Here is a 17,427-nt window from a genome sequence, read left to right as displayed (position 1 = left end):
CATGAATGTGGTAGTAGATATTTCATATTCCGTATTAAAAAAGAGGCTTTCATTATTAGAGTTGCATATACAGATCTGACATCCAACTCTTTTTAGATATATACAAAATGGAAAACCTTAAAACAGTTACACAGTAATTTGTTGGTTTCATAGTTGTGTTTCCACCCTTCAACAGAATAAGCACTAGAGATTGAACATGACCTTGATAGCAGCTCCACCACGCGCACTCGTCTCAAAAGCATCTTCGACTTCCTTCTGAGAGAATCCGAACCTATGGGTGATCAACGGCTTCACATCTATCTTCCCACTCTGAAGAAACTCAATGCACAAAGGCCATGTGTTCTTGTAGCGGAATATGCCAACCACGTCGACCTCCCTGATTGAGTATTATGAATGATTAAGTCGCGAGAGATGCATTCTGTAATTTGTTTATGCAACAAGTCAATCAAGTACCTGACTGCAGCTGGTGCAAGGGGGACGGTCATTTCTGTGTGCCCCATCCCTACTAGGCAAACCTTTCCGCCCGAACAAGTGGCACCTAGAGCCGTTGACATTGTCTTACTAAAACCAGCACAGTCAAGAGCTATGTCCACACTAGCCCCCATTGCAGCCTTTATAAGTTCAACTTCTGCACCTACATCCTGTTACAGAACTCTCACTACATGATATGTTTGACTATATACAAGCAAAACTTGAATTCAACATGCATAATAGTTACATAGTCCAACTTCTAAGTACAATCGGTAGCATAACTGATTTTTGTAAGTTTGCAACAAATCATTGGCATGAAATCATCATAGTTTCCTTCCACGAGAAACTTGTAAGTAACAGAATGCCCTATACTACAAGGCAACCTGAATAACTCTTGCAAATACTAACTTCAAGGAAGGAAAACACAAAATATGTACTTGACTAAGAAGGGCCAATAGCTACACAGTTAGTTGGCGAAAGCTGATCAATACAATGATATTGAGCTTAAAGTTTCATATAGAAGGACTAATATTTTACTTCTCCTATAGCTTATGAGGAATCTTGATATGCAAAATGGTTAATTTGACATTGATGCAAAAGAGACTTACATTTATGAAGGACTAATATTTTACTTCTCCTATAGCTTATGAGGAATCTTGATATGCAAAATCGTTAATTTGACATTGATGCAAAAGAGACTTACATTTACATTAGTTGAAACTTTGACGGTCTCATCAGCTCCAAGCTGCTTAGCAACTGATAGGCGATGATCATCTACATCCACAATAACGATTCTTGGGGATCCAAAAGCACGAGCTGCTAGCAATGTTACAAGTCCTATGGGTCCAGCTCCCATCACCAACACATTTGTCTCTGGACCAACATTGGCACGGCGACAAGCATGAACACCAACACTCAATGGCTCACACATGGCACCCTCTTCCAAGCTCACATTTTCAGGGAGTTTGAAACATAAATCCGCAGGATGCACAATCTGCGAGGATCGGTCAAGCAAAGTCAGTTGCGATATAACCATTGCCGAGTCATGACAATTTCACATGATAAAGTTAAACCTCACAACACACAATAGGATACAGTAGAATCTTGATAAAATCTGATCCAATTCAAGCAAAGCAGGATACTAAAACAAATAGACCGAATTTAAGAAATCTATATAGAGAAGCCAGCTCTAATAAACCTGATTCGCAAGGGAACCATGAACCGGAGGAGTAGCAAAGAATTTCATCTCAGGGCATAGATTATATCTTCCTTCCTTGCATAGATTACACCGCCAACAACTTATTCCTGGTTCAATCGCGACGCGGTCACCAGGCACTAGATGCTTCACTTCAGCTCCTACTTCCTCAACCACACCGGCACACTCATGCCCGATCACCATTGGCTCCGTGACCACAAAATCTGCTAACTTCATCTCCTGAAGCATGATACAGCCACCATTTAAGAATCATCACAGATCTTTAAATAGAAGACCACTTACCTTCAAACTTAATTTTCTTTTGTTGACTAGTATCCTTTTTCTTTCATTTACTCTCAATTTAGGTTTCAAACACTTGAAAAACTATTGTCAATATACTACTATAACGGATCATTACACAAAGTACTAGATGCCAATGAGTATATCTTCTTCACCCATCAGATTGAAAAACTTTATTTTGCTAGAAAACGAGCCTCAAACTTAGCAACTATTAACGGAAAAATTAATTAAATATAGAAAAGCAGACAACCATTAATCACTGTGGATTTATAGTAAGGAAAAAAGATTGACCTTGAGATAGTGAACATCACTTCCACAGATACCCACAGCTTTCATTCTGATTCTAGCATCGTGAGGGCCTAAAAGTAACAAACTTTTAATATGCAGAGCCTATATTCAGAAATAGAGTGGAGAGAGAGAGAGTAAGAAGATACCGACCGAGAGGAGGGAGCTTAAAAGGAAGAATCTTGAGATTGTTAACGCCAAGTAGCCAAGCTGCCATATTCTCTTCTTCTCCCTGAGATCCCATTTCTCTCAAGTGTCAAGATCCTTCTCCTTTGCAAAATTAGGGATTTTAGATGAATGACTCTTAAAGTCGCAGCAGAATAAAATTAAAAGTGGATGGATAACGCTTATCAATTTTTAGTCACAATATCTTATTTTATTTTATTTTATTTTGAACGATTCATTTCATTTTTTCTGGATTTGAATTAAGAGCATCCACAATAGTGGCGAGCGCATCGGCTCGCATATTTTTGGCGCTCGCCGGTCCGCTCGCCGAACTATTGCAACCGGTAAGCGCCAAATCGGCGAGAATTTCGGCGAGTGCACGCTGATTCCCGAGCGCTCGTCGATCGGCTCGGCGCTATTGCAGCCTTCCAATCGGCGAGCGGAAATTTTTTTTGTTTTATTTTCGAAACACTATATATACGCGATTTGCACGTCATTTTCATTCGCACCACTTGTTTTAACGAGTACTCTCTATCTTAATTTCTTTACAAGATCAACAACGTGAAATGGAGAACAACAACGAAGGTACTCCAATGACGAGCGGGTCTCAAACTCCCCCGGTACCCGTGGGAGGTGGATGGGGTCCGATGCCCGAGTACTACAACATGTACCGTGGCAGCAGATGATGTCCGGGATGGCAGCCAGGGGGAGTATGCCGGGGAGTTACCGGCGATGCCGGGGTGGGCACCCGGGATGCAGATGATGTCGGGGGGGCACCCGGGATGCAGATGATGCCGGGGGGGTACCGGCGACCCAGGGGACGCCGGGGGGAAAACGTCTATCGCCCCAGTTTTGATTTTTCGACTGCTTCTTCGCACACATCGAGTTGGGGTTTGATCTTCTCGGTGTTCCGGAAACTCCCGTTTAAACAGGGGGAGTAGGGCGGGGTCGGGCCACTCCAAAGAAGAAGGGCAAGGGGAAGGGCAAGAGGGTCGGTGAGTCGTCGCAGCCGGGTGAGGACGACTACTCGGTACGGAGGAAGTAGACGGATGCGGAGAACGTCGCACTGTCGGGTGAGTGTTTGCGATGATCCTCTCACTTCGAACAATCAGAGGATCGTCAACATGTGGGCCAAAATAGTAGCAACCTACAAGGCATTTTGCCCGGAGGGGAGGCCGCGCAACGGGGAGGAGTGCCCGAAGGCGTGGGACCGAATCAGGGCTGGGGTCTCCCGATTTTCGGGCTTGTACGCCAACGCCCTCCGCATGCAGAGCAGTGGCCAAACGGAGGATGACTGTAGGAGGATAGCGGAGAAAGCCTTACCCCAGTCCGGGTTGTATAAGGAGTTCACCTACTGGAACTGCTATGAGGTGCTGAACGACTCCGAGAAGTTCAGGGCAGGTGTCGACGCTGGCTGGCCGAAGAAGCAACGACTGAACTATACCGGTGATTACAGCGGCAGCAGCAGCGGTTCCCACGATCTCCCCGAGGGTGCTCAGGAGCTCCCGTCCCCTCCATCGTTCGCTCGCCGAACTCGCCCGGTTGGTCAAAGGCGGGCGCAACGGGAGGCGGGGGGCGACGGGGGGTCCCAGGAGGTCCAGTCGGCATCCCCCTTGGCCAGTCGACAGAGGATCTCAAATTCTTCGCGCGTCAACAAACGCGTGCTCAGATGGTCAAGATCTTAGCCGATTGGAAGAGGACCCCGAGGAGAAAAGTTTTCTTCACGCATTGCTCGTGAGCATGCGTGATGATTTGAAGGCCACCGCGGCACGGGGGGGGGTACCGGCGGCGACGGAGGCGGCGACGGCGACGGGGGCGACGGAGACGAGGAGTGAGGCGGAGGTCGGGATTTTTTTAAAAATAATGTAATTTTTTAAAATTAATGTAATTTTTTTTAATGTACTTTTTTTTAATTTAAATAATATTATTAAATTTTCTCGTATCTGTGTCGTAAATTTAATTCCGTATTTTGTGTGATTGTCAATTATTTGTTTTATATAATTTTGAGTGTTGTGGCTAGGCTATTGCTGAGCTATTTGCTTGTCCTGATGATGTGGCAGGAGGATTTTTAGTGCTGATGATGTGGCAGGAGGAGTTTGTGGCTGGGCTATGGCTGGGCTATTCTTATTGTGGATGCCCTTAGGGCACCCGCAACGCGGCGCGCCGCCGTCCCGCGTTCCGTCGCGGAGGGACGGAACGCTCGTGCTACGCGTTGCATGCGAGACACGTCCCGTGGCGACGTGGCGCGCCCCTGTGCCATGCGTGACGCCCACTCGCCGGCGCGCGAGTGGGCGTCGTCACGCTGACGCAATAAATCAATTTTTTTAAAAAAATGAATTTTTAAAAAATACTTTTTATTTATAAAAATTGTTTTTATATTTAAAAACAATTTTTATAAATAAATGAATACAAGAAATTCATAATAGCCCATATATATTTGATGGGCTTGCGAATTTATGAAATCATTCTTGGTTGTTTCTCTTTTATAGAGACATCCTTGAATGTTTTATGTTTCACTTTCAATGTTGGACAAAATCATTCTTGGATTTTTCTCTTTTATAGAGACATCCTTGAATGTTTTATGTCTCACTTTAGATGTGGGACAAACTCATTCTTGGTTGTTTATCTTTTATAGAGACATCCTTTTTTTTAACACACACACACATACATCGGAGTTCGTGATACATTTGGCAAGCTAACTAGCCCTTCCCAACCCTCGTGGCTCGTGAACTAGCCTCCCTCCAGCCGGATTCGGTCTCGCGAACTAGCCTTGGTCAGGCTCGTAGACCAGCCACCCTCCGACGAGTTCGGCCCCCGTAGACCAGCGCTGTCCCGGACGGGTCAAGGCTCATCAACTTGCCAAGCCCCAAGGCAACAAGCCTTGTAAAGGCCCACAGGGGAAATTAATCCCATGTTGCACCATCCAGGATTCGAACTCAATACCTCCTGGATGGGCGGTATCCTTGCCTCCCTTCTCAACCAGTTGAGCTAGGAGTCATGGATACATCCTTGAATGTTTTATGTTTCACTTTCAATGTGGGACAAAATCATTCTTGGTTATTTCTCTTTTATAGAGGACAAAATCATTCTTGGTTGTTTCTCTTTTATAGAGACATCCTTGAATGTTTTATGTTTCACTTTTAATGTAGGACAAAATCATTCTTGGTTGTTTCTCTTTTATAGAGATATCCTTGAATGTTTTATGTCTCACTTTCGAGGTGGGACAAACTCATTCTTGGTTGTTTCTCTTTTATAGAGACATCCTTGAATGATTTTGTCCCACATCGAAAGTGAAACATAAAACATTCAAGGATGTCTCTATAAAATTGTATTTTAAATTATGTCATTTTAATTTTTTAGGATTTTAATTATGTCTTTTTTTTTATTTTTTTGAATTTTAAGTTGTATTTTTATTTTAAGTTGTAATGTTATTTTAATTTTAATGAAGTGTGTTTGTTTTAATTGAATTGGGTTGGAAATAAAAATAAAAAATGAAATGGAATGAAATTTAAGGGACGGTTTAAGAGACGGAGCGCTGCAGGTTCCGTCTCTTAATTAAGGGATGAAGTAAAAAAGTACAGTGAGGCCTTCAAATAGTAGGTTAAGGGACGGTGGGGGACAACGTAGTTTAAGGGATGCTCTTAGGGATTCTTTTAAATGGGAAACCCTAATTTTGATTAATAATGCCATCTGTCACCTAAAATTATTAAAACCCTAGTACCCATCTCGCACCTGCCCGCTGCTCGCCGCTTCCGACCAAAATTCCGGCTGAGGTAACTTTTACAGCGGCACTCTTCCACAGAAAACTGTGAAATGACTAAAAGATCACATATGCATTACGTTTGTAATTTGAGTATTTTAGTTTAAGCATGAGCATCATTCTGAAAGCCTTGCCACATTATTATATCCTCACTACTTATCTTAGGAAGTCTGCACTATTATTTCTGGTACACTTATTCGGCTGATTTCAAATTATTAATGGAATTGCACCATTGTTTGGTCATACACAAGTAGTACTTGATTTTGGTGCTTTGCTTGGCTGAGTACATAGATAGACTTCAGACTTAAATTCCTTCTATCCCTCAAAGCTTGCAACTTTGTGAGCTTTCCTTAGCAAAGCCAAAATCATCTTTGGTTAACAGCTTCTTTCTTTACATCAAGCTCTGCATAAGTAAATTCTCTGTGCATCTCAGTTTTAGCAGTCTGTTCTTGTGCATAGAACAAATAATATGTTCAACCTCGTTGATTTTATGCCTCTATATTGATATATTCCATTGCTTCCTCAAGTTTCAGTAGTTGGTTCATGTTTTGACTCTCTGTAGTGCATGCTTCGTTTTCGTTATTTTTTGGATATTTAAAGATATCTGCCAATAGACTGACTTATTCTCGGATATTTGCCTCCACCAAAGTTGAACTGAAAAATTGGGGATTATCCTGCAAAAACGAGAATAACGAGATGCTTCTTCTTTGCATGAGCTTTTCTTAATGTTTTGATGTATGAATCTTGACCTTTCAGCTTTTCATGTATATTCTTGCAGTTATGGTGGGGCTCTCGTTAGGGGAGCAAACGTTTATAAAAGGTGGAATTGAACAGGATTTACGCACTGATGGTAGGAAACGACTTACCTACCGACCCATTTTTCTTGAAACCGGTATCATCCCTCAGGTACAGTTTGTTTGCCTTATTGAGGTCTTCTTCAATACATTTAGGTGGTGTTTGGTTTCCAAGGTAAAATAATACGAAGACATAATCCAGGATTGAGTTGTGAGATTATTTTAGTCATAGGGGGTTAGCTATGACTAATTATCCCATGATTATCTATCTAGGATTGAGTTGTGGGGTTGAATCTCATTAACAAAACACACTACAAATTTAATCCCGGATACAATCTTGCAAACCCGAACACCTCCTTAGTAGATTGCATGTTTAATGATCTAAACTTTCACGTGAAACAGGCAAGTGGCTCAGCAAGAGTGAAGCTGGGGGCAACAGATGTTATTGCTAGTGTAAAGGTACTCTGCTGTCAAACATTCTCTTTTCATCTTGATTTCCAAATTTGCTCTGTTTTGTTTTTCTTGGTGACTTGGAATTCTTGTTTTATGCCATTTTATCTTTGGATTCTCTCACAGACTTGAATTTCATCCACTATCATTTTATTAACAGGTCGAGCTTGGAAAGCCAAATCCATCTTATCCCGACAAGGGAAAAGTTTCCATATATGTCGATTGCAGCCCGACTGCCGAACCATCTTTTCAGGTTTATGAAATTTCTTTTCTTTATAATGTGTGAATGTGTTTGTGTGCTGGTTTGTTAATGGAATCTCAACTGCTTGCATAACCAAGAATATTACGGGAAGATGGCAATATGCATCTCGACATTGGGTGATTGATCAGTTTCTGTTAATCCTCAATAACAGGGCAGAGGGGGTGAGGAGTTATCCACAGAGCTATCTTCAGCACTTGAAAGGTGTTTGTTGGGTGGTAAAAGTGGTGCAGGTACGACTTACGAGCACATGACAATTAGGCTACGCTCGCTACATATTCATTTGTTACAATTTCTGGTCTCTGAATTTGCTCCAGGTGCTGGAATTGATCTATCATCTCTGTGCATTGTTCGAGGGAAGAAGGTCTGTTGGGATCTCTACATCGATGGTCTTGTTGTTAGTTCAGATGGTAACATGCTGGATGCTTTGGGAGCTGCCATTAAGGTCTATCTTTTTTCTTCTCTAGCTTTGCATTAATCATATCACATTACAACAACGTGGTATATCGACAGAAATCAACAATTTATTACCTTCCAATTTTCTCCATTCCTGAATTCTTGTTTGCGGTTTCTTCCATAGGCTGCTCTAAGCAATACAGTGATTCCAAAAGTTCAAGTTTCTGCCAACGCTCCCTCTGATGAGACACCGGAGGTTGATGTGAGCGATGAGGAGTTTCTACAATTTGACACGTCGGGGGTCCCTGTTATAGTCACTTTAACCAAGGTAAAACATTCACTTTTTCTCCAGCTTTTTTGTCTAGGGTTTGGATTCTGAGATGCAAAAACGCATGTTGACTTTTGCAGGTCGGGGGGCATTATATTGTAGATGCAACTACGGAAGAGGAGTCTCAGATGAGTTCAGCAGTGTCGGTCTCGATCAACAGGCTAGGCCGGATATGTGGTCTGACAAAAAGAGGCGGCGCTGGCCTCCATCCGACTGTTGTACTTGATACGATATCTGCCGCTAAACATGTAAGTGAGCAGTTGATGAACAAATTGGATTCAGAGATAGCTGCCGCCGAGGCTTGCGATGAGATGGAATCTTAATCTTACTATGCCGATTGTTTCTTGCGTGGGAAGTCCCAACTCTAATTCATAACTATAGAGTAGGAGTATATCTAATTTATGTAGCATTGGGTAGCCAATTTTTTTTTAGGTTTGAATTCTAGAGAATTTAAAGTTTTTATATTTTTGATGCAGTTTAACCAGAATTGCCGATTGAGAGTTTTCTTTTTCTTTATTTTTCCTTGTTCAGACCATAGTAGTACTAAATTACAAATACTAGAAGATTTGTTAACCGATATGCTTCTGAATGGCTTCTACAAAGTGGGGTCACTAGTGATTCTCTTACTCGTGGTTTTGTTTTACCATGAATTTATTGAAACATAGTACCATTTTCCTACTCCTGAATTAATTAATTTCTAATGCAGCCTATATTTATAAATTCATGATATTATTCTCTTTAGATGGCAGTGGGTAGGGGAATCCACAATTCCAATAAAAAATGTCAAATTCTTTTTCACCGTAAAGAATAAAATCAGTACAATCCACTAATTCATATTTTTATAACATTAAATATATAAAAATAAAATTTATATTTAATTAATGATGTAAAAATGTATAAGGTCCGTCTCCCAATAATTGTCCACTTTGAAATGTAAAGGAAAGTGTATTAAAAAAGTCACACTTTTATACATTAGTTTTATAATAATACGTGAGTGAAATGAGTTAGTGGAATGTGAAACTTATTTATTTTTTATGGTAAAAAGTGAGAGTGGATAATTGATGAGTGGTCAAAAATGATAAAAGTGAACAATTAATGCGGGACGGATGTAATATTAAAATGTAGCTAATCAACTTGTTTTTTCTAACACAACTCCACCCTCTTCGCCAAATATGCGACCTCAACTCCACGACAAGACTACTACGACTACGTAATCATCGGTGGTGGAACCGTGGGTTGCTCTATGTCGTCGGCGACGCTCTCCTCCGCCGCAAAGGTGCTATATAGGCCTACCTCCTACTCCTAAGCAGAGTATTTAAGACAATTCAATAGATGATATCGATAGCAATCAACCGTGAGAGTTGAGACCAAAGTCTTGGCCATATAAATGACATACGGTTGACCCATGTTGCCAATAATAAATTACTGATTTTGCTATATATCAATAGGTTTTACTTCGTTCATGTCCATAAAATATTTCGTGGTCCCATCTCTAAAAAAGAAAAAATGTATCTACGGATCTACCGGGGTAATATAACGAGGAGCCGTCAAATTTAACATTTTTCTCTACTCATATTTTAACATTTACAATAAAATGTGTGCCGGAGAAATTTAATGAAGGGAGCCATCCATATAAGATTTTTCTCTTCTTATAAATGCTTGCGGTTCATATGTTATACTTACATTTCGGGGGCAGGGGAACGCAGAAATCATCACTCGTAAGGGCTATTTTATAAAAAAAGATTTATTTAAACTATATTCATGTAAAATTTAGAATTAAAAAAAAAATTACAAAGGAAAAAAAAAAAAAATCATGTTTATTAGGGGCTTAAGCCCCTAGTCATTCCTATGTGTGTCCGCCCATGTTTCGGGGTCCTTACACATTCTCAGTGTAAAATATAGCACAAATAATACCCCTTGGATTCTTGGATTAGATGGTTGTGATAATAATATATGAACTACATTATTAGATTAAAAATCTACATTATTAGAGTGAAAATCTACATTATTAGACTAAAAAACTACATTATAAGATTACAATGTTACATTATTATCAGAGCTATATTATTAGACTAAAAATCGAAACATTATTAGATGACACGTGACATTAATCTAATCGTTAGATCTATCTAATAGACTAACAAGTGTATTATGTTTTACGTATATTTATAGTTAGGATATTTCAATATTGGATAAAATGGTGTCAATTTTACGATGTCATTTATCATATTAATATTACACATGGGTGTATTTATATAAGAAATTATATATTTAAAATATCTATCATTATAAAAACATATTCTTGTTTTTTGAAAAAGGGCAAGTCTATTATATCCCAATACGTAAGTTTAATTTAAGGACAATAATTTTATAATTATCAATTTATTATTATAGAAATTGTATCGTCATAACCATAAACATATAAGAATTCCTCTCAAATCAAAATTCTAAATAAATTTAAATAATTAAGTATACTTGATGTCTCCATTCATACCATAAAAATATGAACAATGAATAAAATTCCACAACTTTTAAGATATATTTTAATTATTATTTTAAATATTATATCATTGATATTATATTTAAAAATCATACTCGGTAGTTTAAGCAGAAAATCTTTCCAACAAAAATTAGAAGCAATTTATTAAACAAATAGCCATATCTGGTTTTGCGTTGATAGGTAGGATTAATTTTCAAGCAAATTAATTTTTTCATAATCAACATTTATGCCTCTTTAATGATGAAAATAATTTACACAGAAGACTTATTGTGCTAATTAACTTTTAAATATAACAAAGGAAGATTTTATGTGGCTCCTCTGTCACCATGTATTCTCATGGATTAGCCTCCCTCCCTACATCCTATTCATAAATTCATAATCATAATAGTAATAAAATACTCCTAATTATTCATTTAATTCATCCTAATTATTTATTTTAAATTTCTTATTTTGATTGTTGTAATATATGTTTGTCGTTTTTATATTTTACATTTTGTGCATTTTTTGTATTTTTTTGTAAATGTTGTAATAATATTATTTAATTATTTTTATTATAAAAATAATATAAAAACATACTCCTGTACAATCGGGTGGTTAATGATAAATCACAAAAAAGGTACTATTGAATTGAAGTAGTGTTAATCTTGGTTTCTATAAGGCCATCCGCAACGCTGTCACTTAACCGTCCCTTAAATTACTATTCATGGGTCTCACTGTACTTTTTTACTTCATCTCTTAACTAAAGGACAGAACCTGCAACCTTCCGTCCCTTAACCGTCCCTTAACCGTTCCTTAAATTACTATTCATTCAATTTCATTTTTTATTTTTATTTCCAACCAAATTCAATTAAAAAAGCACACTTCATTAAAAATAAAATAAAATAAAATTACAGCATAAAATAAAAATACAACCTAAAATTCAAAAAAAACAAAAAAAACACATAATTAAAATCCTAAAAAAAATAAAAATGACATAATTTAAAATACAATTTTATAGAAAATAAAAAAAACTACTCCGCCGGCGAATCATCCCCCGGAGACGGTGGAGGTGCACTGAAGCCGTGAGGAGGCGGAATGCCAAGTTGTGCCGCCATAAACGCAATTCCGTTAAGATAGGCTTGGTATTGGGGAGGCGTCATGCGGGAAGTGTCCGCCATTGTGACGGTCATGTACATGAACATAAGGGAGTTCGAGGGTCCCCCCGAGGTCGAGCCAGCCTGGCTTGATTCGGCACGGCTCCTCCTCCCTCTATCCGCCTTCGCCGCATTTCTCCCTTGCGGCCGACGGCGTCCACGGGAGGACCCACCGGCATCGTCTGCCGGGGCCTCAACCTCCCGCGAGGCAAACTCTTGTGGCCCGCTGCCCGAACCGCCCTCACCAGACGAGTATTGGCCACCTCCTGTGTGCTTCATGTGCTTCGAGGTAGAGCCCGAGCTGGACCGGACACCGCCGGCCCACCTTTCCTCGTCCTTACCGACCTCCCAAACGTCGACATATTTGAATTGTTTGCCGGTGTCGTCGAAGTAGACCCGCAAAGCCGACCTCAGAATGTTGGCTCTCGTGGCTCCGCTTTGGTAATGAGCCGCTTCATTCTTATGGATGGCGCAGAATCGTTTGACCTCTCTGTCGACTCGGTCAAAGTGAGCCCGGAGCATCTTATATGTGCAGCAACGGGACCCTTCGGCTTAATTTCGTGGTAGGCGTCGGTGACCTTTTCCCAGAAGCACTTCCGGGGTTGTTGATTCCCGACGATGGGATCGTACGAGACGTTGGTCCAGGCGTTGTACACTGCCAGCGTTTCTTTGTGGCCGTACGGATGCCGGTCTAGATCCTCCTCCTCCTCGTCCGCCTCCGCCCTGGAGCTTCCACCGCCTCGGCCTTCTCCCCCGCCTCGGCCTTCTTCCGGAGTGGACGGGCGTATGCATCCACATCAAAATAGGGTGGTTGGTACCCCCGGCGTCGACGAACCCTGGGTGCCCGGAGTCGACGAACCGGAACCACCACCGAGGACATTGTACATGCCCCCCAGTCGCCGAACGTGTTGATGTCGAACCCGTCGGAGCCGCCACCGCTAGAGTTTCTGTAACCAGACATTTTGTGATGAGAGGTTAGATGAAAATTGGAGAGGAAATGGAGATGATTTGAGAAGAATAGATGTGTATTTGTGTGTGAAATGAGGATGAATTAGGAGTATTTATAGAGTAAAAAAATTAAAAATAATAAAAAAATTGAAAAAACGGTAATATAACGATAATATTACCGTTTTTATTTATTTATTTATTTATTTATTTATTTATTATTATTATTATTATTATTTTATTCGAATTTTTTTAAAAAAATAAATTATTGCGTCAGCCTGATGATGCCCACTCGCGAGCCGACGAGTGGGCGTCACGCATGGCGTCGGAGTGCGCCACGTCGCCTCGGCGCGTGGCGAGACATCTCGCTAACTGTCACGGCGTGACGGAACGCGGAACGGGCTTGGGACGAGACTGAGCGCTGTAACGCGTCACGCCGCCGTCCCGTCCCTTCGTGACGGAATACAGGCCACCCGCGTGACGCATTGCGGGTGGCCTAAGTAACCACACTATATCCTATATTACCTAGATTGTTTGGTCTCAGGAGATACGCACCAACCAAATTTTTACTTCTCTTATGTAGGAGTGCGTAATATAAAGATCAATTGACAACTCTTCTATTGATTGGTAATATCTCATAATATTGAAAATATGGCACCCTCCCAAAACCCAATTCCCACTATTGCCACAGTGGTCTTTGGGGTTTTCTTCTTAAGCGTCTTTTCCACAGCTGAAAAAGGTTGTCTTTCTCTCGATCTCTCCTAAATACATCCATGTTAATTAAATTATTTTTTTATTTTAGGAAGTTCTCTCTCTTATTTTATTAGCTCGTAAATGAAGTAATGGTTTGTCTTGCTTGTAGCTCCATACAGTTCCTTTGCGAAAAATGCAACATCAGCTCCGTCGACCGGGCACTACGACTACATAATCATCGGCGGCGGAACCGCGGGTTGCCCGCTGGCAGCAACGCTCTCCGCCTCCGCCAAGGTAGTACTCCTCGAGAGGGGTGGCCTTCCGTACACCGATCCCCACATCGTCCACGCCTCGGGATTCGCCCGCACGCTGACGGACCCGTCGCCCGACTCCGCCGCGCAGCTCTTCATCTCCACCGACGGCGTGTTCAACCACCGCGCGCGCGTGCTGGGCGGGGGCACCGCCATCAACGCCGGTTTCTACACGCGCGCCAGCCGCGAGTACGTGGGCCGGGCCGGGTGGGAGCCGCGGCTGGTGGAGGCGTCGTACGAGTGGGTGGAGAGGAAGGTGGCGTTCCGGCCGCGGGTGAGGCGGTGGCAGGCCGCGGTCAGAGAGGGGCTGCTGGAGGCCGGCGTGCTGCCCGACAACGGGTACACGTACGAGCACGTTGATGGGACCAAAACCGGAGGATCAACATTCGATCAGAATGGAATTAGGCATACGGCCGCTGATTTGTTGGAGCATGCTCATCCAAACAATATTACTGTTTACTTCCATGCTACCGTGCACCAAATCCTCTTCTCCACCTCCCCAGGTCACATATATGTCCTTATTACTACTATTTTTTAATTACGCATAATAACTACTGGTTAATTGCAATTAGATCAAAGAAATTGGGGTGGTCTCATTTTTCCCAAAATGATAAAGCAGGAAGTTATTACGATGTTTTTAGATCTAAGAAATTGGCGAGGTCTACACTTTGCAACAAATGTTAAAGCAGGACACTTTCAATCAAAAATTCTACTCCCTTCATTCCATAGTAGTGGAGATATTTCTTTCCGGCACGCATGGAGATTAAGAAAAATTGTGTTAAATGGGTTAAATAAAAAGAAGAATAAAGTAGGAAATATAAAAGGTGGAGAGATGAAAAAAGAGTAAAGTAAGTGAGAAGAAATGCGTTGACTTTTACTAAAAAAAGGAAATGACTTCCTACTATGGAACGTACCAAAATGACAAAATGACTTCATTACTATAGAGCGGGGGAGTATAAATTAATTAGATTGTCATTTACTAATAGAAGGATTAATGGAGATAGATAAAAATATTGCTCCCTTCATTCATCATTAGCGTCTCATCTAGGATGGACACGATTTTTTAAATAATATGGGTGAAAAAAATTAATTCACACACTTGATTAAATGAAGCCAACTTGTTCGATTCATATGAAATTGAAAAACGCATGGAAAAATGTGAATAATAGAGATAGATAAACTATAAAAGTAGCTAACCGTATGTATATAATTATGAACAGTAAATGCCCGTAGAGGTTAGGTATTCAATTTTAACTGCAAACAAACCAATAAATAAATAGTACAAGACAAAATAATTACATGTGGATATATATGTGAATGAAGGGCAAAGAAGCAAGGCTTATGGAGCAGTTTTCAAAGACTTAAAAGGCAAGAAACATATGGTATACTTGAACAAGGGAAATAGAAATGAGATAATATTGTCAGGTGGAGCATTGGGCAGCCCACAGCTTCTAATGCTGAGTGGTATCGGGCCAGCCCATGAACTCAAAGCCCAAGGAATAGAAGTGGTGTTGGACCAGGCAATGGTGGGCCAAGGGATGTCCGACAACCCATTGAATGGCATCGCAATAGCTTCTAGAAGGTCCGTGGAAGCCTCCCTTCCTCAAGTAGTTGGCATAACTGATATTGGCTTCTACATTGAAGCACTTAACGGCAACATTGACTCCTTAACTTCTCTTACAACTGCTGCAAATCAAGTTAGTCCGTCCATCTCTTTTTCCTACTAGTATCTACACATACATATAAAATAAAATAAAATAAAATACGAGACTGAAACAGGGCAACGAGCTAGCAATGATCGGGGGAAAGGTAGCGGGACCTTTCTCGGAAGGGTACATGAAGCTTCAGAGCAAGGACCCCAATGACAATCCAAGTGTGACATTCAACTACTTCAGTGACTCGAGGGACTTGCAGAAGTGCGTCCAAGGCATGAAAATCCTCCAAAGAGTTGTGGGATCACAGGCCATCTCCCGATTTAGGTACCCCAACAGCACGATACGATCCTTGTTGAAGTATACATTGTCCTTTCCCATCAACCTCAGGACACAGCACAAGTCAGCAGCTTATGATATGCACCAATACTGCAATGATACAGTGATCTCAATCTGGCATTTCCATGGAGGTTGCCAAGTGGATCGGGTCGTTGATCGTGATTATAGGGTGCTTGGTGTCGATGCACTGCGTGTTGTTGATAGCTCCACCTTTTACCACACCCCTGGAACTAATCCTCAGGCTACCATTATGATGCTTGGGAGGTGATTATCTAATCAAATTATCTTGCTTTCTACAACTTATTAATCATCTTTGTTTCTATCTATGTTGTGATGCAGGTATATGGGACATAAAATCCTTAATCAGAGGCACAGAGGGGAAAAGGGTGCTTGAGATTTTACATCACAAGACATGCAAATAAAGTGGAATGCAGGCAGCTAATGTATATTTCATTTAAGTGACATTTCATGAGATTATTTCAAGTAATAGACATGATATTTACAGAAGCAATTTGATTGATAAGTGTACCTTGACTGACCTTCCCAAGGTAGAGTATGAAATTCAAATCTTTAAAATGGGAACAAAATAAATGTGAGGGAGGAATATCACCAAGGATATGCCGATTCACGATTCTCATAATTGTCAATTCCATCTTTTAAACAGCATCTTCTTTCCATTGCTTTTCTTCACATTTACCAACAAGAGACATGGATGAAGGAATATGGCTATCCTGACAGGGAACGGGTAGGATAAGAAAAGCACGCTAAGAGCATCTCCAATGGCGGACGTCCGGTCGGACATCCGGTCGGACGTCGCGACGGGCGACCGGGACGTCCGCCATTGTGGCGTTTAGGGTCGGATACGGACGTCCCGTGAGGACGTCGGGTGTCCTCGGACGTCCCGGCGACGGGCGGGCGGACGTCCGCCATTGTGGCGTCCAGTCGGACGTCCCGTTTTTTAAATTTTTTTTTTTAAACTCTATATATACGGCTCGTTGAATTTTATTTCATTCGCACCACTTGTGTTAACAAGTTTCTCTCTCTACATCTCTAATTTCAAGTATATCTAGAATGTCTAGTGAAAGTGATAGCGAGAATGAGTTGGAGGTCGCTATTGAAGGTGCGATAGAGAGGCTGCTACAACAGAGGTTGCAGCGGCGGCAGCAGGCGGCGGTACCTCGGCCGATCCATCGTCGAACTCAAGTACCCCGTGACCACATTGCTGCACATATTCGGTTGTATGCGGACTACTTCGCTCCGCAACCGCGTTTTGGGGAAGCCTTATTCCGGCGACGCTTTAGGATGCATCGTCCGCTGTTTCTGCACATCGTGGGTGCTTTAGAGAGAAGATACCTGTATTTTAGGATCAGAGAGGATGCAGCTGGCAAACCCGGACTCACGCCCTTGCAGAAGTGCACTGTCGCAATCAGACAACTAGCGTATGGAGGCGC

General features: G+C 41.4%; 3 protein-coding genes across 5 annotated transcripts; 2 read left to right on the top strand and 1 right to left on the bottom strand.

Moving 5' to 3' along the window:
* Window positions 1–8: 8 nt before the first annotated feature.
* LOC121748233 (sorbitol dehydrogenase-like) lies at window positions 9–2,569 on the bottom strand. The gene is made up of 6 exons (XM_042142463.1): window positions 2,405–2,569; window positions 2,258–2,325; window positions 1,670–1,906; window positions 1,175–1,465; window positions 454–641; window positions 9–376 (listed from the first exon to the last, which is right to left on the bottom strand). The coding sequence occupies exons 1-6, from the start codon at window positions 2,493–2,495 to the stop codon at window positions 184–186; spliced, it is 1,068 nt and encodes a 355-aa protein (XP_041998397.1). The 5' UTR covers window positions 2,496–2,569; the 3' UTR covers window positions 9–183.
* A 3,497-nt stretch (window positions 2,570–6,066) lies between these two features.
* On the top strand, window positions 6,067–8,978 carry LOC121746995 (exosome complex exonuclease RRP42-like). 2 transcript variants are annotated; one of them, XM_042140968.1, is made up of 8 exons: window positions 6,067–6,189; window positions 6,955–7,082; window positions 7,373–7,429; window positions 7,581–7,673; window positions 7,834–7,912; window positions 7,997–8,124; window positions 8,260–8,403; window positions 8,484–8,978. In XM_042140968.1, exons 2-8 carry the CDS (start codon window positions 6,957–6,959, stop codon window positions 8,724–8,726), a joined length of 870 nt encoding a protein of 289 aa, XP_041996902.1. In that variant the 5' UTR covers window positions 6,067–6,189; window positions 6,955–6,956; the 3' UTR covers window positions 8,727–8,978. The 2 variants fall into 2 exon arrangements, with proteins under 2 accessions (XP_041996902.1, XP_041996901.1); XM_042140967.1 differs by having other exon boundaries at window positions 7,834–8,124.
* Window positions 8,979–13,571: 4,593 nt separating this feature from the next.
* LOC121749858 (protein HOTHEAD-like) lies at window positions 13,572–16,592 on the top strand. 2 transcript variants are annotated; one of them, XM_042144510.1, is made up of 5 exons: window positions 13,572–13,720; window positions 13,844–14,488; window positions 15,411–15,682; window positions 15,765–16,240; window positions 16,316–16,592. In XM_042144510.1, the coding sequence occupies exons 1-5, from the start codon at window positions 13,633–13,635 to the stop codon at window positions 16,368–16,370; spliced, it is 1,536 nt and encodes a 511-aa protein (XP_042000444.1). In that variant the 5' UTR covers window positions 13,572–13,632; the 3' UTR covers window positions 16,371–16,592. The 2 variants fall into 2 exon arrangements, with proteins under 2 accessions (XP_042000444.1, XP_042000443.1); XM_042144509.1 differs by having other exon boundaries at window positions 15,309–15,682.
* Window positions 16,593–17,427: the final 835 nt, after the last annotated feature.

The sequence above is a fragment of the Salvia splendens genome, chromosome 9 (assembly GCF_004379255.2).
Source record: "Salvia splendens isolate huo1 chromosome 9, SspV2, whole genome shotgun sequence".
NCBI classification, from domain to species: domain Eukaryota; kingdom Viridiplantae; phylum Streptophyta; class Magnoliopsida; order Lamiales; family Lamiaceae; genus Salvia; species Salvia splendens.
Note: the sequence above shows the minus strand (reverse complement) of the source record. Positions and strands in the feature narration are given on the sequence as shown.

What these genes read in the sequence shown, in the direction of transcription:
- LOC121748233 (XM_042142463.1), bottom strand. Translation starts at nt 2,495, where the DNA reads ATGGGATCTCAGGGAGAAGAAGAGAATATGGCAGCTTGGCTACTTGGC. An exon ending in TTTTAAGCTCCCTCCTCTCG is followed by an intron (nt 2,326 to 2,404) that starts GTCGGTATCTTC and finishes TGTTACTTTTAG; the next exon opens with GCCCTCACGATGCTAGAATC. An exon ending in ATGGTTCCCTTGCGAATCAG is followed by an intron (nt 1,466 to 1,669) that starts GTTTATTAGAGC and finishes CGATCCTCGCAG; the next exon opens with ATTGTGCATCCTGCGGATTT.
- LOC121746995 (XM_042140967.1), top strand. Translation starts at nt 6,957, where the DNA reads ATGGTGGGGCTCTCGTTAGGGGAGCAAACGTTTATAAAAGGTGGAATT. An exon ending in AAACCGGTATCATCCCTCAG is followed by an intron (nt 7,083 to 7,372) that starts GTACAGTTTGTT and finishes CACGTGAAACAG; the next exon opens with GCAAGTGGCTCAGCAAGAGT. An exon ending in TTATAGTCACTTTAACCAAG is followed by an intron (nt 8,404 to 8,483) that starts GTAAAACATTCA and finishes TGACTTTTGCAG; the next exon opens with GTCGGGGGGCATTATATTGT.
- LOC121749858 (XM_042144509.1), top strand. Translation starts at nt 13,633, where the DNA reads ATGGCACCCTCCCAAAACCCAATTCCCACTATTGCCACAGTGGTCTTT. An exon ending in CCTCTTCTCCACCTCCCCAG is followed by an intron (nt 14,489 to 15,308) that starts GTCACATATATG and finishes ATGTGAATGAAG; the next exon opens with GGCAAAGAAGCAAGGCTTAT. An exon ending in ACCATTATGATGCTTGGGAG is followed by an intron (nt 16,241 to 16,315) that starts GTGATTATCTAA and finishes GTTGTGATGCAG; the next exon opens with GTATATGGGACATAAAATCC.